Source organism: Hippopotamus amphibius, chromosome 1 (assembly GCF_030028045.1).
Source record: "Hippopotamus amphibius kiboko isolate mHipAmp2 chromosome 1, mHipAmp2.hap2, whole genome shotgun sequence".
NCBI lineage: Eukaryota > Metazoa > Chordata > Mammalia > Artiodactyla > Hippopotamidae > Hippopotamus > Hippopotamus amphibius.
The window spans coordinates 152,453,049-152,480,631 of NC_080186.1; the positions used below are offsets into that span (position 1 = coordinate 152,453,049).

Below are 27,583 nucleotides of genomic sequence, written 5' to 3' on the forward strand. Positions count from 1 at the left end.
GAAACAAGGTTCTGAAACACTCACTGAAACATGTCCTTCTGAGGCAGGTCCCTTTTCAATGGAGGTCCCTCCCTGATCCTTTGTGCAAACGCAGCATGAATCACTCCCTCCTTCATGCTCCCAGAGCCCACTCCTTTACTGCAGATTTCATTTTCTCACAGCTGGTAAACCACTGTCCCCACCCCTGTTTATTTACTGATTCCCAACACCACGAGGGCACACAAAAGATGCTAATTCATATGTGCTGGACATATTATATGTTGTTTTACAGAAGTTAACTGCTTGATAACAACTTATTAACTCAGTATACCTGTGACAACCCTTGTCTCACTATCTGTAACAGTCTGGTTACCTATCTTTCCCCCCAACTAGACTGTAAGCTCCTAGAGGGAAGTGGCCATGTCTTATCTTTGTATCCCCAAAAGCCCGACCCATAATAGGCATTCAATACATGCCTGCTGAAAGAATGAATGAATGAATGGCTGCAGAAGAGCTGAGCGACACTAGAATGAGTTGCCCCAGGAAGCTGTGTTCCCAGTCATGACTAGGTTGAACCATGGGCTGGAAGACTGGCTGGAAAGCATACTATCCTTTGGCTCTGAGCCACAGATGAAAGATGGGAAGGAATGAAGGCCATTCCGGCCAGAGATGCTGCTGTCTTAATTACAGCCACTAGCAACAAACTGCACAGGAAATGTACGGTCACCGGGGGCTCCAAAAAGAAGGCACACAAAGCTCCTTGGGTTTCTGACCAATGTTTTATTTTGTGGAAAACGATAATTATATATTGTTTCTCTAAAATTTAGAGAATGAGAAGGTGAGGGAATGTCTGAAGATGAGGGTCATGGGGGTAGGCAGCTCCCAGTTAGCCAAAGACAGAAGAATACAATAAGAGTGGGATTTGAAATCAATTGGCAAGAGGTCCCTAGATAACTCCTGTCTGACCTGGAAAGTTAAGTCACCTCATCATTCCAGATCTAGAGACCAACATCCATTTTCACGCTACAAGCCACATCAACAGCTACAATGAAGTGGGAGAAAGGAATGTTCAGAGCATCTACCTATGCAGAACTCAATTCCATTTCATAATCATTGACTGACATATTATATATGCAAGCTCCAGCATTAGAAGTATGGGGGCTAGGAATTCCCTGGTGGTCCAGTGGTTAGGACTCTGAGCTCTCACTGCCAAGGGCCTGGGTTTAATCCCTGGTCAGGGAACTAAGATCCCACAAGCCACGTGGCCAGGGACAAAAAAAGAGAGAAGTATGGGAGCCAGGGACAAAAAAGGAGAGAAGTATGGGAGCAAAAGATACACCTGCCCTGCAAGTGGCCATGGTCTCATAGGGAGCTAACAGGGAGTCAAGACAGCGTGTGGTCAATACTTTCTATTTCTCTATGCTTCCTCAGACTTGTTATATCCATATTTCTACAGAGTTCTAATTAGAGTATCCATAACATCTAAATTTTTTCACTTATTAATCATAAACCATTTCCATTTTGCAGACTAATCTTCATCTTTTTATGTAGCATCTTAATATTTATTTAGTTACAAAGATATAATTTATCTTATTTCAATGGTGGACACAGGTTATTTCTAATTTTAGCTGTTGTGATTAACTACAGAATGTATCATGTCCTAGATGGGCTTTAGTTCAGCTATTTTGTTTAATTCTGTCTGTAAACATGTATTCTCATATTTGTGAAAAACATGTGTTCTGAATTTGATTCCCAACACCTGTTAAGAACCATATAAACACATGTGTGCCAAGTTTTATTCTGAGAAATTGACTTAAGAAAAAAAGTTCAAACAAACAAAAAATGTCTAAGTAATACAATGTAATTGATGTTTCTTCATACTTTAAATTCTGGGAATGTTAGCATAACTTTATTTTTTGTAACTAGTGCTTTACTTTTTTTTTCCTTTTTGCATTCCTATAACCAAATAATTGACATGGAGTTCATTTGGGGTATAAGCTGCAGATCTAAATCAATTTCCTTTATATTGCACTACAATCATCCCTCGCTATTTATTAAATAACATTCACTTTCTTGAAGGGAAAAAAAAAAAAAAAGTGTGGTCGATGCTATGTGAAACGGAGCACATTAAACACATGGAGAAATCAAAAGGAAAGCTCACTGCCAGCAGAAGGCACCCTGTGGAACAGCAGAATGTGACAGAAGGTATGGAACAATTTTACATGCAATTTCCAAGGGTTTACAGACTCCTTTAAGCTCAATTCTGAGTCTTCTCTAGGGCTCATGGCCCTGAAAATAAAATGCCAAGATCTAATGCACTTCGCCTGCCTTGTTTTACTGATGGGGACTCTAAAATTCAGGAGAGGGAAAGCAAGCAGCTTAGGGTCGTTTCCAGGCAGGTCTCTCAATTCCTAGTCTCAGTGTTTTTTCCTTTACTTTAGTTCCACTTTCCTTTTTCAAAAAGATGATAACCTCAGAACACGACCTCAAGCACAGAAACAGACCTGAAGATCAGGGGGTGAGATTCATCTGCCAGAAAGCCCCTCCCCTCCATATGCACAGAAAACTTAGCTTGAAGCAGTTCTTCCCCCCTTCTCTAGTCCTGTCCACTCCCAACCCCCCTGACCTCCTGACATAACCTTCTGGGCCTCACCCTAGCTCAAGGACATTCAGTGTGACCCCACTGTCTAAAAACCAAACTGCCTAGTCTTAGCATTAAAGATCTTCCACCATATGGCCCCAACATGCCTTTTAAGACTTCTTTTCCATACTCATCCCCACAGACTCTCTCCTCTAACCCAATGGAACACCAGACTCCCTACCTCTCCACTTCTGCTCATGCTAGTCCCTGAGTATATGGCACGCCTTCCCCTTCCACCCAAATCCTGCACATCTTGTGAGGTGCAGCTTAGATCTGGAGTGACCAGGCTCCATCTTGGATCCTGACCTGTTCCACATGCCATCCTCTTTCCCTCCAAAGCAGATGAGTGAGACCACTCTTCCTACCCTCGTCCTAATCTTTCTGTTCACTGCCTTAGGTGCTGCATTTTTCTGTTCACTTAACAAAATTCACCTGTGGAAATTCAGAGGCCCTCTGAAACTGCCCATTTTCCCTGGTTCTAATAAACAAACAGAAAACAAGCCTAAGGAGCCAAGTGGAATGTGTTTTACTATCCAAATAGTTTGGTCCAACTTCAGGCAGCAGGCATGCCAAGACTGCTAGAAGTAAAGCTTTGTAGTTGGCCAAATACTCTGCAAGGAACCTGAGAAGCAGCAATCTCATCTACAAAGTCCTGGGGCTGGCATTCTGTATTTACCAAAATTCTATTTACAGGTTCTTCACCAGCCTCAGAGCTAAAAGGATATAAGCCTTCCATCCCTCTCTTCTTCAGAATCCTCTTTAAGGCCTGTGTTTACTTTCCCCCACCCCATGAATGAACTCTTTGTCTACTGAACTAGAAAGTTCTCAGAGATCAAGGTATCTGGCCAACCCCCTCACCTTAGCAAAGAGGACAAGGAAGCCCAGAAAGAAGGCGGCATTTGCCCAGGTTCAGAACCTATAACCTGGTTCCAGTTCTGGTGCTAGCTGCTATTGTATACTAAGAAATCCTTTTATTTCTTCTAAAGCAGGTCTGCTAACAGAGCCCAATCCAAGATGGGGTGCGGGGGGAGGTTGGGGAAGGAACTCACAAGAACCTTGGTGGTTTTCTCAGTCCGGTCTTTGGCAAGGTTAAAACCACAGCTGGGACAAATCCGCGGTTTATGCCGGTTGGTGTAGACATAGCTGCAAGACGGATTCTTGCACTTTCCCCGACCTCTTGATGTAGCCAGGCCCAAATCCTAAAAAAGTAAGACCACAGTTCAATTCTACACGTGAACTTACACCTGGGCAGAGCCAAGAATCAGGATGATCTGCTATTGGTAAAACACAGAGGGGAGTGGCAAAACCAGATTTAGACTAACTCTCAAAGGGCCTTGAAGCAAGATACCTTTTCTGCAGTTATCTCCTTTCAGTCTTAATACAGCCTAAATAATTTTGACAAATCCATCTCTACCTGTGAAACAAGTGAGTTGAACCTCAAAGGCCAGCAATTCAAATGCCTTCAGGGTGCGGGCAATCGGCAGAGTGAAGCAGGCCTGCTCTAACAGAAAGTGCCAGAGACTGTGGTGAACCAAAGATTTCAAGCTTCAGTGAAGATAAATTGTGACTTCTGGACTATATAATAGCTCAGAGCTCTGGCACCTAGGCCCCTATGACAAGCTGCGGCCTAATCAGCCGAAGAGAGGGTCCTGGGCAGTTCCCACCAGACAGTATCCCCAGTGGCCTCCCAGAGCCGAAGGGAGGAGGTAGTGAAGGGATGGATGGCGTGGAGAAAGTAGCAATCAGGTGTTTGGGAAAAGAAGCCTGAGCAGCTCTCCAGGATAAGGATAAGGATCAGGCCAGATGAGGCACTGACCCACCATACTATGCTATCTTGCTCCTACTGAATCCCAGCACGGGGCATGGCACAGAGCATGTGCTCAATAGTTTTTGAATTTTTAAAAATCTAGCTGCTTTCTCAAGATCTCTAGGGAAAAAGAACACCTGGCTTGTTGGTACCTTAAAGATCAACAAAATTAGAGAATGTTGAGCAAGAGAAGCCCCAACATGCTTTCTAAACCAACAAAGTATTTTACAGACAGTGAAAACTGAGGACCAGAGAAGGAAAGAACCTTGCTCAAGGTCAGATGGCATGCTAGCAGCAGAGCCAGAACCACTCTTGGACTAGGTCTTTCGACATCTAGTGTTTATTCCATTGCTCCAAGCTGCTTACCCTGCAAAAGGATGACCCCAGAGTCACACGTTCGTTTATTGGGATGTTAATGTGTTATGTTAAAAATAAAAGTGGGGGAGGGAAAACCCTGGTGAGAAACACCAGGCTAAACAAAATTAGTTGCTTTACTAAAGCACTTCTCAAACCTTTTCAGATACTAGTACTGAATGTGACTATTTTAGGGAGTAAAAAAATACATTTCTCACACTTTACATATAAGAATACACTTTGAGGCTAAAAGGTCCAAAGACGGCTGAATGTCGATGCTGGATTGGATTCTCCTCTCCAACTACTCTCAAGAGAAATATTCTGATCTCAGCTGGCCTACACTTCACGGATCCCACCTGGAAAAAACAACAAACCTAGCGGATTCACCCAGTAGCTATCATTTGTACCAGTGACAGGATCTTCGGAATCTAAGCTCTATCCCTCACCCTATTCTCACTCCACAGTACCACTCCCCACCCACTTCAGACTGCCACTCACCCTCAACCACACAATTAAACCACCTCTATGTCAACTCATCTCCTGTCTGCACTTACCAGTGTAACGGTGCAGCTATACTTATATGGAGGAAACATATCGGGCTTGACCTCCACAACTTTCACCTGAGATGTCCTGCTGGCTGGGCCATTTGGTAGCTGTAGATCAAAACAAATTATTTAGTGCTTCTGAACCTCAGTCAAACTCCTGAGGTCCTGTGTCCTGAAACAGCCTGAGGAAAGAGTTGCCCAGGCATTTGTCGAGCTATGCTCCAAATGAGCCCTCTGGGATGCTGGTCCACAGTCACCAGCCCACCAAAGGCTGAGTGCTACTTTCAACTCCAGGGCTTGCCACACTCTTGGGCAGCTTCTAACACTGCATATTAGAAACACTATGGATCAGATTTACAACTGCTATCAAGTGAGAAAAGCGCGTAATAGCTCTATACACAAATACGTGGTTGAATTATGCTGCCATAAGGAAGTCTGGGGAATTCCCCGGCTGCCCAGTGCTTAGGACTTCACACTTCCACTGCTGGGGACCTGGGTTCCATCCCTGGTCAGGGAACTAAGATTCCGCAAGCTGCGCGGTATGGTCAAAAAAAAAAAAAAAAAAAAAAAGTCTGAAAGATTATTCACAAAAATGTCACAGGTTGAGGGGAAGATCATGGTTGTTTTCCATTTTACCACTACCTACAAAAATTTTCAGATTTTCTATATGGAATGTAAAAAAAGAAAAGATGAAGAAAGCACTCTAAATTAAAAATAATTCTGTAATAATTAATTCTCAGAATGTTAAGACTGCATGTAACTTAATCGGTTTAAGACTAGCAAAAGGGTTTAAGGCTTTTTAACAAATACCCAATTTGCCAATTAAAAGCAAACTACATAGAACACTGGCAATTTACATACATGAAGGGAACCTAAGGGCTGGATATGTAGGAATCCCCTGAAGCAGACTCAATAACCATCCTTCTATACCCCAAGACCATATATGCACCCCATGGTGATACCACATTTGGGTGAAAACAGATCAACCTTCAAAGTAGAAACTGGCTGATACCCTTATTGGGGCAAATTTAGAACTATCAAACAAAAGCAGTTACCTGACAGAGCACATGGCAAGAGAGATGGCAGACTGATATTCCTATTCCAATTTGGTCCATGTTAGGGTTTTCAATTTCAAACTGAGAGGTCGTGAAATTAACTTAATGGGCGGAAACCAGCATTTTGGAAAAAGAAATGGAAAAATGACTGCATATAATAAGGGCATAGCTTCATTAAACTTTTAATGTGTAGATATACATATATGTTTACTGGGCTGTGATGCAGAAATGTGTCTGTTACTAATGGTCATGCTCTCAAAAGTACTGAGTAAGGGAACTTAGATCATATTCAATCACATATGGCAAAAGAACTAAAAAAAGAAAAACTAAAAATAAGCATGCTTGAACACATACAATTTTGACACCTGGCAAATCTTTAATAGCTCCATCTTTAAATGGAATGAATTATACTGGTTACAAACCAGTACATGGAGAAAGAGCCACACTTTTAGGTTTAAAAAAAATTACACTTAAAAAATAGACAAATGCAGGAAAGGACTTGAGGGCTGAATGAGCACACGCCAGACTGTCATATCAGTTATTTCTGGGTTGCAGGATCATAAGAGACTTATTTTCTTTCTTCCTTACTTGAATTTTCTATATTTTCTACAGCAACTATGCATTCATTTTTTTCTAAAAAGACATGACAACTAAATGCAGTATCTAATCCTAGACCGGATCCTGTACTAAAGTAGAAAATGCTATAAAGGACACAATTGGGTAAAACTGACAAAACTGGAATACAAATGATAAAGTATCCATGTTTCAGTAACAGAATCTCTCTATTCCTAGGAAATACACACTGAAACATTAAAGTGTAAAAGGCCATGTTACTTACCCTTAAATTATGTGTATTTTAAACATACATACACACACACACAATGGGAAAGACAAAGGAGCACAAATGATAATGCAAGATGGGCTAATATGTTAACAGCAGGTGACTAGGTAAAGAGTACATGGGTGCTGTTTGCACTACTTTTATTCTTGCAACTTTTTTTGCTTTATTTCTAAATAAAAATTTAAAAACATGCATTCGTTTTTCTATGAATGGATATAAATAAATTCTTTATAAAGAAATTAATTAAAAAATAGATAATTCATTCATGCTAAACCTCCTCCCACAGTTCTACCAGTGTAACAGGCTTTTTGCCTATGGCTTTGAGACACTCAATGGAAACCCTGTTCTCGGAGCAGCCAGGCCCCCCCGCAGATAGCTTCCCCTCTGGGGAAGGGTCTTACCTTTACCTCACCAGTGCTAGATGGCTGTTGGATAGGCTGGCCCAGCTGCTTCAGCGTGCTTGGCTTCAGGCCACAAGTCCTCACAGAGGGAGTCTTATCTGAGACAACCAGGAGCCAAACTGGTGACTTAAGTGCATTCAGAGTCTCCCTAAGTCTCTCATCTCCATGCTCAACCCCCACTCCTGTCCCCTTCCCTTTAGACAGTCCCTCCTCCCGGGTCTGTCCCACACCTTACCGCTCAGGGGAAAGGCCTGCCTGGCCCTGGGCAGTCCCATGCTGCTGCCTCGACCCACGTTAGCTGGGGCTGGAAGAATTGCTCGCATGGGTCTTGCTGCAGCCAGTAATGAGGGCTTGCCCCGTGCTCTGCCTTTAAGCTCTGGGGCTCTGGGCACAGGAGTGAGCAGATCAACTCTGAAAAAAACAAGAAAGGAACTCTCCTAGAAATTTCAAACCAAGGGGAAGGAAACCAAAGTGTAATCTCCAGATAGCGCTTTATTAGAGGAACAGTGTACTGGTTAAACTGTCAGGCTTTAGACATTAATTCAACCATTACGTAGCTGTATAACCCTGGGCAAGAAATTTCACTCTTCTGTTTACCTCATCTGTAACATGTAAAAGGGGACAGTAATTACATGTACTTCATAGGGTCACTACGAAGATAAAAAAGTGCTTCCAAGGAGGGATAGCAGCAGCCACTGTACATATAATACTACTAACCTGCCCCTAAGCAGCCCAAGTATTTATAAAGTGTATCAGTCTCCCACATGAGGGTGGCTGAGAGACCCGGGAGAACAAGGTCCATGTTTTCTTCATCTTTGCAGCTCTAATGCTGAGCAAAAAGCCTGCCCATAGAAGGCCTCGTTTGCTAAAGCGCTTCACCTGCCCCAAAACAAAAATGCCCAGCTTCATTCTCTAAGGACACAGAACCACCTCAAAGTATATTGTTACATTTTAAAAGGCAAGATGCCAAAGTATGTATGTTATGTTACCATTTGTGTAAGAAAATTGGGGGGAACTATATATACACACATACATACACCCACACACAGTTGACCTTGAACAGCATATACTGGGCCACTGACCCCCACGAAATCAAAAGTCCACTGATAACTTCACAGTCAGCCCTACATATCCAGGGGTCCGCATCTGGCAGATTCAACCAATCGCACACCGTGTAGTACTGTAGTATGTATGTACTGAAAAAAATTCATGTGTAAGTGGACCCACGAAGTTCAAGCCCACATCTGTTCGAGTCAACTATGTACATATATACGTGTGTAAACACATGTATTTTTCCCTACTTTTCCTTACACAAATGATAGCGTAACATACATACTTTGACATCTTGACTTTTAAAATTTAACAATATTAATTATAAACACACATGCACTCTTATTTGTTTGCACATACTTAAAATTACCTCCAAAAACACAAAGTTGGGAATATTTCCCTGGGAGATGGGAATGGAGCACTGAAGGATGGGACAGAGACTTTTTTCAGTATACACTCCTTATACCTTTGAGTCTGAACTATGTGAATATATTTTCTATTCAACAGTAAAAAAAATTTTAATAAAAATATAAACCAGAATCTCTAAACCCGGGCACTACTAACATTTTAAGCCAAATAATTCTCTGTTGCAAGAGGCTGTCCTGTGCATTTTAGGATGTTTAGCAGCATCCTTGGCCGCTACCCACTCGATGCCAGTAGCACTCCCTCCCCACAACTGCATCAACCAAGTATGTCCCCAAACATTGCCACAATGTCCCCTGGGGCACTATTTCCCTTTGAGAACCACTGAAACAAACAAACAAGACCACAGCTGCCTCTGGAAAGGGGCTACATGCAGAATTCAGTTAAGCCTCTAAGGAGGGAAAGTCTTTAAGGAGGGAAGGAAAAACAGCCCACACTTACAGACCTCTCCTATCTGCAAGGCACTGGGTTGCAAGCTTTACACACAATCTTTTTCAAGCTGTATGGTCAGCCACTGAGGATAAATTTTTTTTTATAACACCCAACTCAAGATTTTTGAGAGGGGAAAACGGGTATGAAGTGACTATGTCCATGGTCAAACAGAAGCTGGGACAGAGTCACAACCAGAATTTAGTTCTCTGACCACCAGGACAGGAATCGTTACATAAGATACCTTAAATAAGGCTTCTCTTTCCAAATGTAGTATCCAGGATTGGATACTAGGTCTGTAACGTTGCCCACAGCCTGTACCAGCAGACTCTGTAATAACTGTTTTAGGGAGACTGACAAGAAGAGATGTATAAGGAATGAGACAGTAGTGAACAGACAGCACAGTGTAGGAGGAAAGGCAAATCAATGTCTCTAGGCATCAGCTTCTGTATCTTTAAAATAGAAACCATGAACTGGGCCCTACTGCCTCTCTCAGGAATGCTGTAAGGACATGGGACAAAACAAACACGTCACAAGTTCCTGTTCTAAACACAATGCTATAATATATAAACACACTGGGTTACCCTGTAGGCTTTTTAGAAGCAGAGAGTGAACTGGAGGTACTTGTCCCCTCAGCTGGTGGTGGCACATCTAGTCCAGGACTGTCATTCTCAGCTGTCCCCAGAGAGACTTCAAGCTGCACGCCACTCTTGACCACGGGCGTCTTAATGACTGCTGCACCACGATTCCCAGGAGTTTCCTTGACCAAAGCATGGGCATCTGAGATGATCACTTCCTCCCACTCATTCTCCTCACCCACTTCTCTTGGAGGAGCTACACTTAGGAGCTGGCTTACAGCTTCTGAGTTCTCCACAGTCGGTTTGGAAGAGTTTTCCTTAGCAGAATTTTGCTCAGTGGTGACAGGCTGCTGATTTCTTTTAACCACAGAGCCTTTGGAGGAGACTCCAGAAGTCAATTCCACTTTGACTTTGGCTGGCTTTTCCTAGAAAAAATAAGAAAACCTTTTATGCATATGGCATTTTACAGTTGACAACACGTTTACAAGTATCCTCTCATTTGATCCTTGTAACAGTAATGTATGAGCAACAGATAAGAAGCTGAGGCTGAGAGAGGAAGAGGCTGACTTCAGGTCCCAAGTATAAAACTGGCCTGAATCTAGGTCTTCTGATTCCAGTTCCCTTTCATCATAGTATTCAATGCTTGAGTTAAGATAAACCCATTCTCCTAATAAATTTCTTAATGACATGTTTCTTTAGGTTTCAGGAAACAAATGCTGACATTTTTTTACCTTGACCTTTGACTATTCAAGGCCTACTCCTTTAGGTCTAGAAAGAAGCTGACATACAGCCACATTGGAAGTATGTGTACTACAAGTACTACGTTGTTTATCTTGGTGGTCCCTTCATGAGTTTCACTTAATCACAATGTGGTCACAATCTCACACAGACTAAACGCTTCCAACTCCACTGAAGAAAACGCTAATCTTTTGTCCTGGTGAGTCCTGAAAGTTGGCGTAAGGCTGATTTACACATAAACCACAAACTTCTCACCGGGTCAGAATAGCTCATACACATTAATTACATGCTAGAAAAGATTCAAACTCACTAAAAATACCAGCTGTTACTATCTCAGACAGACCCGACTTTTATATACATACATTTACATACAAACACTCCAAAAAAAAATTTTTTTTAACACTGGCTATCTCCAGGATAAGTCTCAAAAGTTTTTTCCTTCCACGTATATAATGAAAGGCACTGTAAACTAGGAGACAAAACACAGAAGATAAAAAACTAGGCTCTGCTTCAACTTAACTGCTTCTGTCGCCTAAGACAAGCTTCATCTGATTCCTCATTTCCCATTATGGAATGAGAGCTCTGTATTTGTCAACAGCAGCAAGACAGCCTTTTGGGTGGCCCAGTTCTTCATGGTGGAGGGGCAGGAGCCCCCTGCACGCTGCAGGAAGTTTAGCACCTGTGGCCAATGCCATTAAATTTCAGTGTTATCTCCCAGTCACTGACTACCAAAAACTCCTTATATTTCGAAAGTCCCTCTGGGCAACATGGTGCCTCTGGTTAAGAATCAATATAGATGACCTTAAGAAATCTCCAAAAAAGTATTCTTAGATTCTAACACACGATTACAAACCATGAGGACAAGAAAAATTCCAAGTAAACTGCTGAGCTTACTGACTGCTGAAGAAGGAAGAGTCAGCAGAAAACCAGGAGACAAGTTAAACGAAACCCCTGAGACGAGATCTTTGAGCAAAACACTGCCCACTAAGTAGGCTACAGACAAAAATTCTTTGCAGGAAGACTGAATAATTTAAGCAATCACAGCAAAAAACTCTAGCTGGTGATCTCACATTTCCTTAATTTGGCCTCCCCTTTTTCAATGTCACTTTCTTTCAAGAAGGAAGGCAAATACTACCAGTTCCTCGCTCAGAGACCTCAATTACTGCTATCGGAGGGCCCACTGGAGGGAGGCCGTGAGCTAAAGAGCCTTATATACCATCTTTTGTTCCATCCAACTCACTGGGAACTGTGCCACATGTTTCTTGGACTAATTTTAGCCAGTATGAACTCCAGAACAATATAAGAAAAGGTGAGTCATTTCCTGACTGGCATGGACACATTTGGATCTTTTAGAAACTATTTATGCTTGCTCCTTCAAAAACCAGAACTTAGGAAATCTTAAGATTCTGCAGCTAAACAGCACAGCGATGCCTGAGAAATGTGGGGTGGAAAAGCAATAGCATAAACAGCAATGTGAATGTACCAAGTCACTTCTCCTGAGTCTCTTTTCCCTCAGCTGGAAATCTGGGAGTTGAGCTAGCTGATAATCACCATCACTTTTATCTCTAAAATTTTATGTGCACCGATGCTACATTGTTACCCTTTTTCTTCTTACATTTCATTTATTCTGTTCCTATGAGATTTAGAACACAGTATCTGCTCTTTACATCGTAATTCTTGCAAAAACCTTTGGGGAAAAAATTCTGATTTAGCAAGTAAAGACAGGTGACAAGTAGCTAAGAAAAAAAATGTTTTCATGTCATGAGTTTGATCTCAAAAAGAGAATGGCTCAAAAGTTATCTCAAAGGGGGAAAAAGACAAAATGAGAAAGGAAAGAAAACCAAAGTGAAAACAGAATCTGAAGAAGACTAGGCACAGGATGGGTTACTCTTTCATGCAAAAGCACAGGAAATAAGGTCATTTGACAGACCTGCTGTGCATCACTGAAGGTCCAAGGAGGATTCCAACTACTATCCAATGCAATCTTCCTACTGCAGCTGGGGAAGTACATTTTGCGAGAATAATTAGGTGGGAATAAATGAAATGGCTTCACAGGGCACACAAAAAGCTCTGTAAGGCCCCAGGTACTTCCTGTCCCTTGAAGTGTTAATGTTAACAGCAATAATAGAGACAATTCATTACACTGCTGCCAACAATGGGAGCAGTGAACCCCTACTGAGGAGTGAATATACAATACACTAGGAATGTACCATCCACTTGGCGTAGATAATTTCATCCGACCCGTCCAACAACCCTAATGAAGTAGGCACAGTTGTTAACTTCCATTTACAAATGAAAAGAAGCCTAAATCAAGAATAAAGACACAGAATGACTTGCCCAAGGTTACAAAGCTAAATACTTGGGAAGTAGGGGTTTGAACTGAGGAAGCTGACTCCAGAATCATATTCTTATTTTTTTTATTTTATTTTTTTTTTGGCACACGGGCTTAGTTGCTCCACGGCAAGGGGGGTCCTCCTGGAGCTGGGATCGAACCCGTGACCTCTGCATTGGCAGGCGGATTCCTAACCACTGCGCCACCTAGGAAGCCCCCAGAATCATATTCTTAATTATTAACTTATTCTGCCTCCGAAACTGGTGCTATCCTGAACTCCAAAATTCAGCCAGAGGGCAAAAGTCACCATCCCGGTAATTTTCTAAGAGATGTTGTGCCAAAACTGCCCCAAAAGAACTTAACAAGTATGCTGCTATATAAGTTTTCTCTACAGAAATAAGTTTGGACCATGAGTTAAACACATGACAAACACAATCCTAGCCTAAGCTATTTTCACAAAAACAACACCTTCTCTTTCTTCTTCTATCTATCCAAATTCTGCTGATCTTTCCAAACCATTTCCTCTGTAAAGCCACCTCTGACTATTCTAGTCCTTTTGTCCCTAAGTAATTTATATCAAAAATGTGGCAAGTATGTATGATTTATGTAGTCAGTGCCAAGCATACAACAGGTAACCAAAAAACGCACTGAATTGAATTTCACAGGGGCACAGCTCTAATGCTCATGTATTTACTGAGCATCATTTATCTGGAGACAGAAGCACACAATTGGAAAATCAAACTATGGCAGGCCTTGAATATCAGGTTAAAGACCTCCGCTTTTATAGGAGACTACGTGCACTGTGCATGTGAATAGCTAAGTAGTCAGTGTGGAGGGTGGATTTTTTAAAATGTAACCCTAACAAGGAATGAATGATTTAACATGGTGTAGTCATTCATGGGTAACTATGAAGCAATTAAAGATAAAGTTTTCGAAGAATATTTAATGGCATGACATGTTAAAGGAAAAAAAGGCAAGATACAGAACTTGTATATCCACAGAAAAGGACTGCAAGAAAATACACTGAAATCTTAACTGAAATCGCTTTTCTTTGGATGGTATGAGATTATGGATAACATTTTATTCTTTCTTTTTAAAAAGAAAGAAACTGACTTATTTGTATCATCAGAAAAGTTAAATGAATATTAATTTATCTGTTCCTAAGGGGAATCATAAGCCTATGTTGTAGGGTTTCCAAAGCAGTGATGACCAACAGACTCTACCTTTGGGATCCACTTCCCTCCTAGGAAGTTACCACAGGTAGGGCACTTAGGTGGTTTGTGCCTCGTGACATATGTAAACGAGCAGCCTGGGCTGGTGCATGTCCCATGGCCCCGTCGGGTGTACGTAGTAGTCTATAAAAACAAAACAAACAAAAAAAAAGCAGGTCAGAATCGACACCACAGTCCCATCTCTCTAGATCCTGATGATCATTATAACCACAACAATGCCAGGAGGATACCAGCTTGTAGAAGGTTAGCCAATTCATGGTATCTTAAAAGGTCATATCTTAAAAGGTCAGAGTTGGAAAGGCCCTAAGATACAACTAACTAGTTCACTTTTTAGAAATGGAGAAAGTGAATTCAAATGAAGAAAGACAGCTGCCCAAGGTTAGAGTTAGGTATCAGAAGAATAAAGATAATAATATTTGCAATTAATTAAGTGAAGTACCACACAGTGCTAAACACTCTACCAATATCTCATTTAATGTTCTCAGCAATGCTATGAAGTAGGTATTATTACTACTGAGATTCAGAGTGGTTAAATGCTTTCCCTCAAATCATGCAGTGATTCAAAGACAGAGCTAGACCTAGAAGACAGATCTTGATTCCTGGTCAAGACTCCTTCCATGCATCCTGCTGCACTACATGGCACTCAATACTTCAAAGAGGGGCTCCCTAGGTGGCGCAGTGGTTGAGAATCTGCCTGCCAATGCAGGGGACGCGGGTTCAATCCCTGCTCCAGGAAGATCCCACATGCCGCGGAGCAACTAAGCCCGTGAGCCACGACTACTGAGCCCATGTGCCTCAACTACTGAAGCTCACGCGCCTAGAGCCCGTGCTCCACAACAAGAGAAGCTACGGCAATGAGGAGCCCGCGCACCACAATGAAGAGGAGCCCCCACTCACCGCAACTAAAAAGAAAGCCTGCGCACAGCAAAAAAGACCTAACACAGCCAATAAAATAAATAAATAAATTTATTAAAAAAAATACTTCAAAGAATTTGCTTCATCTTCATTCTTGTTAGTTAAAAATCAGAGAACCTAGGACCTAGGGTTCAAAGATATAAAAACAGTCCAGTCACTAAAAAAATGAGAGGGAACTCCAGTTGAAACCAAGTCCTTTGACACTCAACAGAACTTGATTATCTGCATACAAATATATTCAGCCACTGGCGTGCACCATCTCCGACGATTTCCCTTTGAACAGAATGTATTACATTTCAGCTACAAATAGAAATTAGCCACGCTCCATTTCTTGATTAATGCTGGAAAGAAAACACTTCCCTGTCAGATTTGTTCTGTCACTTATTAATGGTTTACTCAGCTACTAATCCCAGCCTCCCTAGCCTGATCAGAAAGCAAAAATCTCCCTTGGGAAACACCAAGCTGCCTCTAGGCTACCTCTGGCTAGAACGCCTAAGGAAAAGGTGATTATGAATGACAGTGACAGCAGGTCAAAGATGAGCGTGAAGCTGTGTGGCACCAGGGAAAGAGAACAGGGTTTGGGTTCCAACTTTGGAACTGACACACTGAACGACCTGGGGGTAAGTCATCTTAGCTCTTGGGCCTTTGGTTTCCTCTTGTGTAAAATCACCTGCCCTTTCTGCTTAATGTATATATCTTAGAGGAGAAAAAAGTTTGTGAGACTGTTATTAATGGAATGTAAAACATTATATCTTATCTGTTCTCAGACTGTGGCCCCACATAGGATATTCACTCTGAATACACCCCCAGAGCAAAGTTAGTTCTATAAATAAATACTATGAACTTGCAAATACTACTAAACAGCAGCTTATAAAAATGACTCTAGAAAATAATGCTAGTGCTCAAGGCTGATGTTGCCTTCTTATTTCTAGAAGAGCCTGGCTTACACTTATTAGACCGTGAAAGAATATTAATTTCCAGAAGAGGAATGGCGCAGGAAAAACAGTTTACTACAACTTTCTTATCAAGAAAGTATTGTTTATCCATAGCAGGGGTTTTAGAGGATAAGATAGACTGTGACAAGTTTAAGGTATGTACTATTAATCCTAAAAGAATTACAATACAATAACCGAGATGAAGTTAATAGCTCATAGGCCAAGAAGGGAGACAGAATGGATTTATAAAAAGATATTCAATTATTTCAAAAGAAAGCACAACAAAACAGATAGGACCAAACCACCACCAACAACAACATACTAAGAGGGCAGATTTAAACCAAACCATGTTAATAATCACATTAAGTACACAGGGTTTAAATACTATAAATCAGTGATCATCAGATAGGTCTTGTTCTTAGGGCCTACCAAAAACGGTACTTTAAATACAAAGGTACAAACAGGTAAAGGCTGGAAAAAGATACACCTTGTTAATAACAATGATCAAAAGAAAGCTTGATATCAGAACTAAGCAGATATCACAGGCGAGAATACTGTCAGAGATAAAGGTCATTCCACAATGAAGAAGTGATCAATTTATTCAAAGGACATAACGATCCTAAACGCTTATGTACTTAATAACAGTCAAAATACATGACACAAAAACTAACAGAACTGCAAAAAGAAATAGATAAATCTACGACAGGTAGATGCTTTCTCTCAATACTGACAGAAACATAAGACAGAAAATCAGTATGGATACAAAATCAGCAAGGAACACTATCACTCAACTCAACCTAATCTGAAATGCACAGAACACTCCACCCAACAGAACACATATCCTTTTCAAGTGCACACAGAACACTTAACAAGACAATCCATATTCCGAGCCATAAAATAAGCCACCATCAGTTTAAAAGGATTCAGGCCTTATAGACTACAAAGTTCTAGCCACAGTGGAATCAAATCAGAAACTGATAAAGAAAGATACCTGGAAAATCACAAATATCTGGAAAATAATACACTTCTAAGTAACTCATTGGTCAAAGAAGTAAGCTAGAAAGTACTTCCAACTGAATGAAAATGAAAACACACTGTATCAAAATTTGTGGGATGCCACTAAAGCAGTGCTTAGAGGGAAATTAAGCACTAAGCAGCTATACAAGAAAAAGGTCTCAAATCAATGACCTACCTTAAGAAACTAGAAAACACCAAATTAAACCCAAAGTAAGCAGAAGAATGACAACAAAGATCAGGGCAGAAACGAGTGAAAGAGGAAGCAGAAAAACAATAGAGAAAATCAATGAAACCAACAGTTCGTTCTCTGAGAGCAATAAAATCAATAACCTCCAGCCAAGCTTATCAGGAAAAAAGAAAGAAACCCAAATTACCAGGATCAGTAACGGAGAAGTAAAAATCACTGCAGATTCTTTAGATATTAAAAAGATAAAGTTTCCACAAAACTAAATATAGAATTACCACACGATCCAGCAATAAGGTATATACCCAAAAGAACCGAAAGCAGGGACTCAGACATCTGTACAACCAAAGCTCACAGTAGCACTATTCATAACAGTCAAAAGGTATAAACAAATCAAATGTCTATCAGTGTTTAGGAATGGATCAATAACGTAGTATACACATGCAGTGGAATATTATTCAGCCATAAAAATGAATGAAATTCTGACACATGCTACAAGATAGATGAACTTGAAAACATTATGCTTAGTGAAAAAGTCAGACCAAAAAGGTCTAATATTTGCATAATTCCACTTATTTGAGGTACCTAGAACATGCAAATTATAAGACAGAAATTAAAACAGCCATTACCAGGGCCTGGGATTGGGGGGTGGGGGGTGGGGTGGAGAAGGTGGGATGGGGAGTAACTGTTTAATAGATACAGAGTTTCTGTTTGGGATGATAAAACAGTTTTGAAAATGGATAATGGTAATGATTGCACAACACTGTGACTATATTTAATATCACTTGAATTGTACACTTAAAATTGATTAAAATGGCAAACTTCATGTTACGTATACTTTACCACAGTTTTTTTAAAAAAGAGTAAGGGTATGTTTTAAACAATTTTATGTCAATAAATTTGACAATTCAGATGAAATGGACAAGCTCCCTGGAAGATGAACTACCAAAGCTCACTCAAAAATAGATAATCTGAATAGTCCTATATATATTTTAAAAATCAGACCTGCCATTATAAACCTTCCCACAAAGGAATCTCCAGGCCCGGATGAGTTCCCTGGTAATTCTAACCAAACATTTAAGGAAGAAATAATGCCAATACTACACAAAACTCTTCCAAAAAAACAGAAAAGCAGAAAATATTTCATAATTCATTCTATAAGGTATGCAATTACCTTGATACTAAAACAAAACAAACACCATAAAATAAAGTTAGAGACCAATAATATTCCTCATAAATATAGATACAGAAATTCTGAACAAAATGTTATCAAATCAAATTCAATAATATATTAGAAGGATAATACGTCATTGCCAAATGGAGTTTATCCCAGGAACAGAATTGATTTAACATTTGAAAAATAATAGTAATCACGTTAACAAACTAAAAAAAGAAGAAAAAAATCTCAAAAAAAAGACACAAAAAATTTTGACAAAACCCAACATCCATTCCTGATAAAAACTCCCAGCAAAAATAACTTCCTAAAGATGATAAAGGTATCTATGAAAAACCTACAGCCAACATTATACCTAATGATGAAAGACTGAATACTTCCCCCTCTAAGACGATGAACAAGACAAAGATATCGGCTCTCACCACTTCTATTCAACATTGTACTGGAGGTCCTAGACAAAACCATAAGACAGGAAAAAGAAATAAGGAATCCAGGTCAGAAAAGAAGAAATAAAACTGTCTTTATTAGCAGACAATACTCTCATCTATGTAGAAAATGCAACAGAATCTACAAAAAGGCCAGCAGAATACATGAGTTTATTAGCAAAGTTGCAGCATACAAGTTTAATAAGCAACGAATCAACTATAATACTATATACTAGCAACGAACAACCAGAAACTGAAAACAACTTTAAAATACAATCTATGGCACTTTCCCAGTGGCACAGTGATTAAGAATCTGCCTGCCAATGCAGAGGACAGGGGTTCTATCCCTGGTCTGGGAAGATTCTGCATGCTGCAGAGCAACTAAGCCCGTGCACCACAACTACTGAGCCTGCCCTCTAGAGCCCTCAAGCCACAACTACTGAGCCTGCACACCACAACTACTGAAGCTCTTGCACTCCAGGGTCCAGGTGCCACAACTACTGAGCCCGTCTGCTGCCAACTACTGAAGCCTGCATACTTAGAGCCTGTGCTCCGCAACAAGAGAAGCCACTGCACTGAGAAGCCCATGTACCATAACGAAGAGTACCCTCTGCTTGCCACAACTAGAGAAAGCCCACGTGCAGCAATGAAGACCCAACGCAGCCAAAAATAAATTTTAAAAAAGAATAAAATATCATTTACAATATCATAAAGAATCATGAAATATTTAGGAATAAACCTCAGCCCACATTCTGCAGTGTATGATGGAAAAAACACTGAGAATCAAAAGACTCAGGTCCTCATTCTGTCTTTTTGCAGCCCAGTGGCCTTGAATCATATAGAGAACAAATCCTTTCCCTTCTCTGAACCTTTTTCCTAACCTGTACAATAACAAGATTGAATTAGATCACTGGTCCCTCACTTTTTCTAAAACATGTATGCTCCAGAAAATTTGATAAAAGCCATGGAACCTATCCCAGGAAAATACTCTCTCAAGGAGAAGTTTGTATGTAACCTGAGGAGTTCATGGATCCTGTGGAACTCCATTCACAGACCCTCCCCTACTCCCTCACCCCTAGTTAAGAATACCTGAACCAGAAAATCTCTGAGATCTTTGCCAATCCCAGTGTCCTAAATTTGTTAAGACTTTAAGAAAACTACCTGGAAGAGAATTCTTATGGAGCCTTAATCTCTTTCAACTCCCCACACACTGACCAGTTTGATGGAGGTGGGGTTCTCCACAACCGAGTAGGCAGGAAGAGGCAACATGATGAATTGTGTGGCTGGCGCAGAGGAGCTACTCTCACTGGAATCCTGTAGATACATGGAGAGAAGACAGTTTTATCAAGATGGAGTGAAGAACACCCAAGATGATCCACAACACTAAAGACTGATGAAGTCCAATAACCATAGATAACGTGCTTATCCAATGGGCACATCAAAAAATGTATGAAGCTACAATTACCTCAAAATAAAAGTTTAATTAAAGATAAACAGAGACAGAGAAAACCATTACCACAGGGAATGTGCTATTCTCATTTTACAGATGAGAAAACTGAGGTTCTTAAGAGACTTAGGATTCCTAAGATCCCATAAGCAGTTAGTGAAAGAATCCAATTCTTCTGACCCTGTCAAATGTTCTTAGCAACCTATTAATCCGCCTTAACCAGGCCAGTGGCCTGCTTCATTATCATAAACAGCACTGTGGCAACAAGTAATAAGATGGATTTACGCCTGGCATGGAATCCTCTGCAGGGGTATATGTTCTCATCCCTCTAGGCCATAGAGGCCACCACATGCTGGTCCTCTTAGCCTAAGCATGACAATTACCTCTCTGAGGATGCCACCCTACCCAGGGTAATAGCATGGTGGTAGCTCCCCCACTCTCCCCTTCCAGGGGACCAGGCTGTGGAATCACTGAAATCACTGCTCTTTCTCTTCAACTGGGCATGATAGGAAAGCCACTGGGGAGAGACCTCTCTCTTCTTTCTCAGCTATTAGTCCCATCAACCTGGCCTGGAAGAGAACCTCCTTCTTCCTATTTCTTACTCTGTGCCCAAGAAGACCATTTAGAAGTTCTCTTGAACAGTTCACAGTGCCATTACGTTTCCTGAAACAATCTTAAGGGAACATAAAATTCTAACTAATACTAACAGGCTAACAGATCCTGGCTCTGACTCATGGAGAGCCCAAATATTATTCCCGTCCTTCCTGTGAATGTACCTTATCTCACATGAAGAAAATTCTGGCTACACTGGACAAGGGGAGTCGGTGAGACTGCCTAAGAAACTGAAGAGGGCTTTGGACTAAGCCTAGGGGCAAAAAGGTTCAAGAGGACTGCAGTCCAACTAGAAGTGCCACACCAGTATTCTTACTTACCACTACTCCAGAATCACACTGCACGGTGTTAGCTACCTTTCTAACAATTCCAGATGGAGTAAAAGCATCAGTACCAAAGTCACTTACCCTCACGACGGTTACCACTGACATGCTCTCCCCAACCTGGGGGTGGGGCACAGCCAGGCTTCCAGTGGGCAGGTCTGGTGAGCTGTTCACTAAAGTCTCTTCAATTACCAGGCTTGTCTGGTAAGGCTGGTGGCTCTCCCCTACCTCCAGGGAAGCCTCATTTAGGAGCACATCCGGGCTGAGGATCTCTGAGGTGGTGATCTCCTGTACAGCACCTGGCTGGGCAAGGGCTCCCACATCCTCAGCTAAGGCCTCCACAGTCAGGCATTGTTCTGCCATGCCTGCATGGCTGGGCACTGTCTCCAGGGCAGTGTTGGACACAAGAGATGGTCCTTTAGGGGACATCTGGTTCTGGGCCACACACAGCTCTAGCTGAGGGCAGCTCCGCTCCTCCTGCAGGCTGCTCTTGGGGATGATGATATAATCTGAGCGAGGGAGGATCTTGCGGAAACCTGGGATGTCCGGAACCACGGCAGTCAGTGCAGAGAGCTTAGAGTTCTGAGGATGAAGAAGCCAGGTTGGGGAGACAAGCAGAGATAAATGGAATGAGACCACATGGATACACACTTACAAGCTCTTTTTTTGTTTTTTTTTTCCTAAAAAGGAACGAGAAAGACTCCATTCTCTTGACCTAAGACTTAGATAGGGTCAGCCTCTGCCAACAGCAATGTCTTCTTCATGTAAATCACGCTTTAGCCAATATAACTTACTCACTCAATCACGTAGGAGACAGATAACATGGATTAGTTTCTAGAAAGGGCACTGATCTTGGTATCTGAAACTGTGAGCTGAAATCCCAGGTCTGGTGTTGTCTTAAACAAATCCTTTCCCCTTTTTAGGCCTTGCTGCCCCAACTGTAAAATGAGGGAGCTGAATCTGGCTATTCATGAGTTCCTTTGCAGCTCTGATACTTTAGAACTCCAAAGTAGCTGAAGATTTAGATACCAAAATGTATAATGCTCAAAGAAACCTTTAAAAGCATAAAATACAAACCAACAGGCCGCAAGCAAGGATTCTGATATAACTGGCTTCTCCCAGATTTGCAAAGAAGAGGATGAACAGACCACAAAGCTATCAATAAGAAGGCTTCATGAGAGAATGTGTATAGGGAAGTGGTTATCTGATAAGGACCTGAATATACTGGGGGGTGGGGGAGGACGGAGAAGAATATAAACATAAACACTGACCTAGGATCTTAAGGTTTAGAAAATACTTTCATGACCTTAAAAGCAGTACTATTAAGTTAGGTACTATCATTATTCTCATTTCAAAAATGAGGGAACTGACGCACAAGGAGGGTAAACTTTCCCAAAACACATAATTAATAACTAATAAAGCTGGGACTCTAGGCCAGGCCTTCTAAGGAGCAAGACTAGGTACACGGTTAACTGGCACCAAGAAAAAGGTGCTTTTGTTTTATTTTTTCAATTTAAACTGAAAGTTACCCAAGAAGGAAGATAGAAAAGTTCAAAGTGAACAGATAAGTGAGAGCTGAAATTAAATGGACCAAAAAATAATTTCAGAAGCATCATTTAAAAGGAACTAAGTCAATTACAAAAGGATCCTTAAATAAATCAAAAGCAAGAAGCCAATGAGTCTACTTATGGTGCAGAGGAAGAAGCACTCGGAGATGAAAATTAAAAGCTGAAACATGAAAGCAGACTGTCTGAATCCTTTACGGCACCTTCACTGGGCAGATAATGAAGAAAGTCACCCTCTGAAGCAAACAGGTCGAGATAACAAGACTAAGTACAGCAGATACATGGCTGGTCTGGACTTAACAAATCCAAGCACAGAGAAACCAGGGCAGCATGAAAGACACTCATCTTACACACTGTAAGGAATGACACTGGAACCATGGGCCCTGCCACTTGGCAGGAGACTTGAAGAAGACAGCCTGTCTCTGACAGGCTCCCAACGTAGGCAGGCAGGAGAGTCCCACCTGCATACCACGTAATCAGGGAGAGGTCAAACAGCATATAAAGCCTCACCCAGTCTTGGTACATTCCACATGCTCATTCAATGCCACCTTCCCTTATTATATGGTCACTGGACATTTAATCTCCTAAAGAGTGATATTTACTGACCAAGTCAGTATGTTCCAAGAACTCAGCTAAGTGTTTTACATTGTCTGTTTTAAACATTGTGAATAGATACTATTATACCCATTTTACAAATGAGGAAAGCAGGACTCAAAGGTTAAGTGATTCTTTCAAGGTTAGAGCTAGTTAATATTAGAGCTAGTCTATTCATGATCTAGGGGGTAGTGGTAGAGATGATGGTAGATATAAATTTACATATGGATAAGGAAAAATCATTATAGATGATCTACTTAAATTTTTTTTAAAGCCTTAAAAGGACCCATATTAGTGTCTAGTTTTTAAAAAGCACATCACTCCAGGATTAGGTAAAATTTTCTTGTATCATGGGCAAAGAGTCTGTGACTTTATAATGGGGAAACTAAAGAGAACGTGTGTACTTCTCCTAGACTCCACCATCCCTTCTCCACAGGGACTGTTTCCCAGACTCACAGTTTACAAACAAATCATAGAGAAGGAGTAGAGTGGCATCTCCAAGACCGTAGGTAACACAAAGCTCTTCCAAGAAGGGAAATGCCAAGCCAACAAGGACAAAATAACCTAAATGGCAGTCACTGGTAGATGGACTCCACTAAGGAAAATACAACCTGTTCTGCTATAACATAGTTGTTGCATTCCTGGAGAACTTTTGCTTTACATTATCAAAAAAGAAGTTAGAGACAATTGTTTCAATTGGAAAAAAAAAAAAGAGTTAAGGTTAAATGCTTTCAGCTTGCAATAACAAGGTTATTTTTCCAAAGGAATTTCAGTTTTTAAAAAAACAGTAGTAAAAAAAACAGCTGTAAAAAGCAATGAAACTGGGACAGTTTTAGAGACATGGATGGAACTAGAGACTGCCATACAGAGTGAAGTCAGAAAGAGAAAAACAAATATTGTATATTAACACATATATGTGGACTACAGAAAAATGGTACAAATCAACCGGTTTGCAAGGCAGAAATAGAGACACAGATGTAGAGAACAAACATATGGACACCAAGACACAGAAAGCAGGGAGGGTTGGGGGGGGGGGGGGATGAATTGGGAGATTGGGATACCAAATTGTACACTCTAAATATATGCAGTTTATTGTAAAAAATAAAAAAATAACAAGTTAAAAAAAAAAACAGTAGTGCATCTACTTTTGACATTATTGTTATGGCATGGCATTATTATTAGTGAAATCATATGTGTTGATAGGTTACATTCTACTACTTTCATTTCAGGGTAGTAAAAGCAGATTTACAAAGTATGTGCTTTTTTAAAAAAGTAGCCACTATCTACTAGGGTTGATAGCCACTACCCTAGGAGGAACTCACTAGTTGAAGATTATTTCTCCAAACACAGTATCTAATCAGGATTTCAGTATTTTATTCTTAAATGTGGACTTCAGTCAACTGTTATCAGATGTTTGAAGAATGTCTCTAGCATAAAAAAGACAGACTGAAATAAAACAAAAAATGAAAAAGAAAACCTGTAAAAAACAAAACAAAGAAAACAAGATAACTTTAAAAACAAAAACAAAAAACAGTAGTGATAAGAGTTGTCAGTGCATTTTATTACTGTGAACCAGAAATAACAAAATGGCTGACAGACACACACCTAAGTGTTTCCTTGCTTATTCTTTAATCCAAGCACTCAAAGGCTCCATCTCCTCCATCAATTCAGCTTTAGCCTTGCACTTTTCCTTCTAGCACAGTTCAACACCACAAGTGGTAACAAAAGCACGTGGCTTTACACAAAGCCGCTGTGTCTACCTCTAAACATGTGAGCCTAATTGCTGATTAGGTTATAACTGACAGTGGTCAGCACAGCACCAATTAATTACACTTACACTCAACTGATACCATGAAAATTTATGGTGGAGGAAAAAATGCCTGTAGGAAAGGAAAATAACACCAACTACCCACAAGGACAAGAGGCTCCAAGTTTTGCTAAAATTCAGAAAAGGAACCTAAGGCTCACTGGAGATCATGTACTGCTGCAAGCAAAGAGTACAAGAGAGTGCAGGGCATCATCAAAATGGAAACAGGGAATTCCCTGGCGGGCCACTGTTTAGGACTCGGCGCTTTCAATGCCATGGCCCAGATTCGATACCTGGTCGGGGAACTGAGATCCTGCAACCCGGGCTGCGCAGCCAAAAAAAAAACAAACACACAAAAAAGGAAACAGACCACATCAGACTCAAGAAAGGTAAAAATGATTCAACTCAGTTTTCTCAAGAAAAGAGAAGGAAACGGAACAGAGGGTTGGACTCCCCAAAGCCTACCACTAAGGCAACGGCAGTATTAGTTGAAGAAAAAAAAACAAAATTACTTACAGGATCCAAACCTTCTTTCTCTAGTTTGGCTTTTTCCAAGTAGTAACTCCTCTCGGCCACACTGAGAAGCCTCCAACTCTCACTAATCTTCTTATTGATCTCAGATTGAGGGAGGTGGGGAAGCTCCTGCTGCACTTTCAGGTAGATGTCGTAATAGTACAGAAGGTAAGCAGACCTGAGGAAGCAATGACTTCTTAAGGTTCTCCCTCACTCAACCAGTAAATACTACAATGTTTCAGTAGTGAAGAGCTAAATACAAAACCCAGCTTTTCATTTCAAAAGCATTTCTCTAAGTAGAGACTGAAGCAAAGAAGCATTTAAATAACACCCCCGGAGGGTGACCAGGAAGAGCTTTCTTCCTCCAGAAACCTGGAAGCAAAGTCTTGTCTGGTTTACTTTGCCATGACCACTTTTTCTGCAGGGATGACTGGCTTTAAATCCCAATATGGGCAAAGTCAAATACAGGTGTCCAGTCATTCCACTTTCAGGAAAAGGTTAATTAGAAGACTCATTACCCACTCACACCCTACTCTTCTACATCTCACTGGTCAACAGCACCCCACCAAGGCTGAGAGAGGGAAGCAAGCAGAACTATCAAAGTGACCCAATGATGGGAGCCTCAGCAAGAATTTTGGAGAGTTCACAGTTAAAAGGGAGATTAGAGCTACAATTTGGATATTCTTTATAGATATCATTGGTGCTATTTATAATTCCAACTTTTTACTGATGCCCTAATTAAATATTTAAATAACAATGGTATTAATAATAAATAATGTGGTTTCTTGTACAGAGCTTCCACAATCTGTATGTATATTTCCTGCTAAAGCCTGGAAACATGACCAAGATTTGGACAGGAATGGCAACTGCTGGCATCAGTCAGGTACTTCCCACTCTCCATCTCCTTCTCCCCACAACCCCAATGCCCATCAGGAAACTTCAACGAGTGGCATGGCACTTTCAATGAATCTGGACACAGCCTAAAGTCTTCTTCAACACAGCTCTCCAAGCAGCTTCTGTTTATAAATGCCAGCTACCAAAATGCATTGGCTAACCTGGGTTTCTTGGCCTTTTCTCCGTGTATTTTATACTTTTTCTTCTTCTTGGGCGGCCCAGGGGAGGTATAACAGTAGGCTTCCTCAATTTCCTCCATCACGACAGTTACCTCAGTACCATCATATGATGCATCCATGGCTAGAGGAAAGTCAAACATAAACAAGATTCAAGAGTACCCTAAAAGGCACAGCAGCCTCCTGATCCAATGATCCTTATCTCTGCCAGGGCCTTAAGACTCAGTCATTTCCCAAACTCACCAGCTGGATCCTAAGAAGCACCTGGGGAACCTACTAAACATTCAGATTCCAGGGTTCCACCTCAGCCCTCCTGAATCAGAATCTCTAAAGGGTATGGCAATCCATATGCTTAACAAGTGCGCCAGGTGATTCCTTTGACGAGGCAAATCGGGGATCACTAGCTTAGACAGCCCTTTCACTTATATTCACTCATGGGACACTCAGTGATCCCTCAACCCAAAGATTTATTAGCCTTCCATTACAAGAATTCCATATGATAACAGGTAAATACTTGGCCAGGAGTCAGTTCTGGACACTCCCCCTCAAGTTTCATTGCCTTAAGCAAAATGCTTCATTGATTCTTTCAGTCCTTCA

The 27,583-nt window shown here is 41.0% G+C and overlaps 1 protein-coding gene across 3 annotated transcripts in view; it reads right to left on the reverse strand.

Annotated features, from left to right (window-relative positions):
- HMGXB3 (HMG-box containing 3) overlaps nt 1-27,583 on the reverse strand; it is a 67,576-nt gene that overhangs the window by 37,355 nt on the left and 2,638 nt on the right. Inside the window, exons 2-12 of one of the 3 annotated variants that reach the window (XM_057731156.1) lie at nt 26,972-27,110; nt 25,920-26,094; nt 21,522-22,019; nt 20,271-20,369; nt 14,397-14,528; nt 10,382-10,528; nt 10,110-10,285; nt 7,859-8,034; nt 7,624-7,721; nt 5,336-5,434; nt 3,670-3,819 (exon numbers count right to left, since the gene is read on the reverse strand). In XM_057731156.1, the coding sequence (XP_057587139.1) occupies nt 3,670-3,819; nt 5,336-5,434; nt 7,624-7,721; nt 7,859-8,034; nt 10,110-10,285; nt 10,382-10,528; nt 14,397-14,528; nt 20,271-20,369; nt 21,522-22,019; nt 25,920-26,094; nt 26,972-27,108 (1,887 nt within the window). In that variant the 5' untranslated portion in view covers nt 27,109-27,110. Of the gene's footprint in view, nt 1-3,669; nt 3,820-5,335; nt 5,435-7,623; nt 7,722-7,858; nt 8,035-10,109; nt 10,529-14,396; nt 14,529-20,270; nt 20,370-21,521; nt 22,020-25,919; nt 26,095-26,971; nt 27,111-27,583 lie in introns of all 3 variants that reach the window. The other 2 variants (XM_057731146.1, XM_057731165.1) reach the window with 2 other exon arrangements.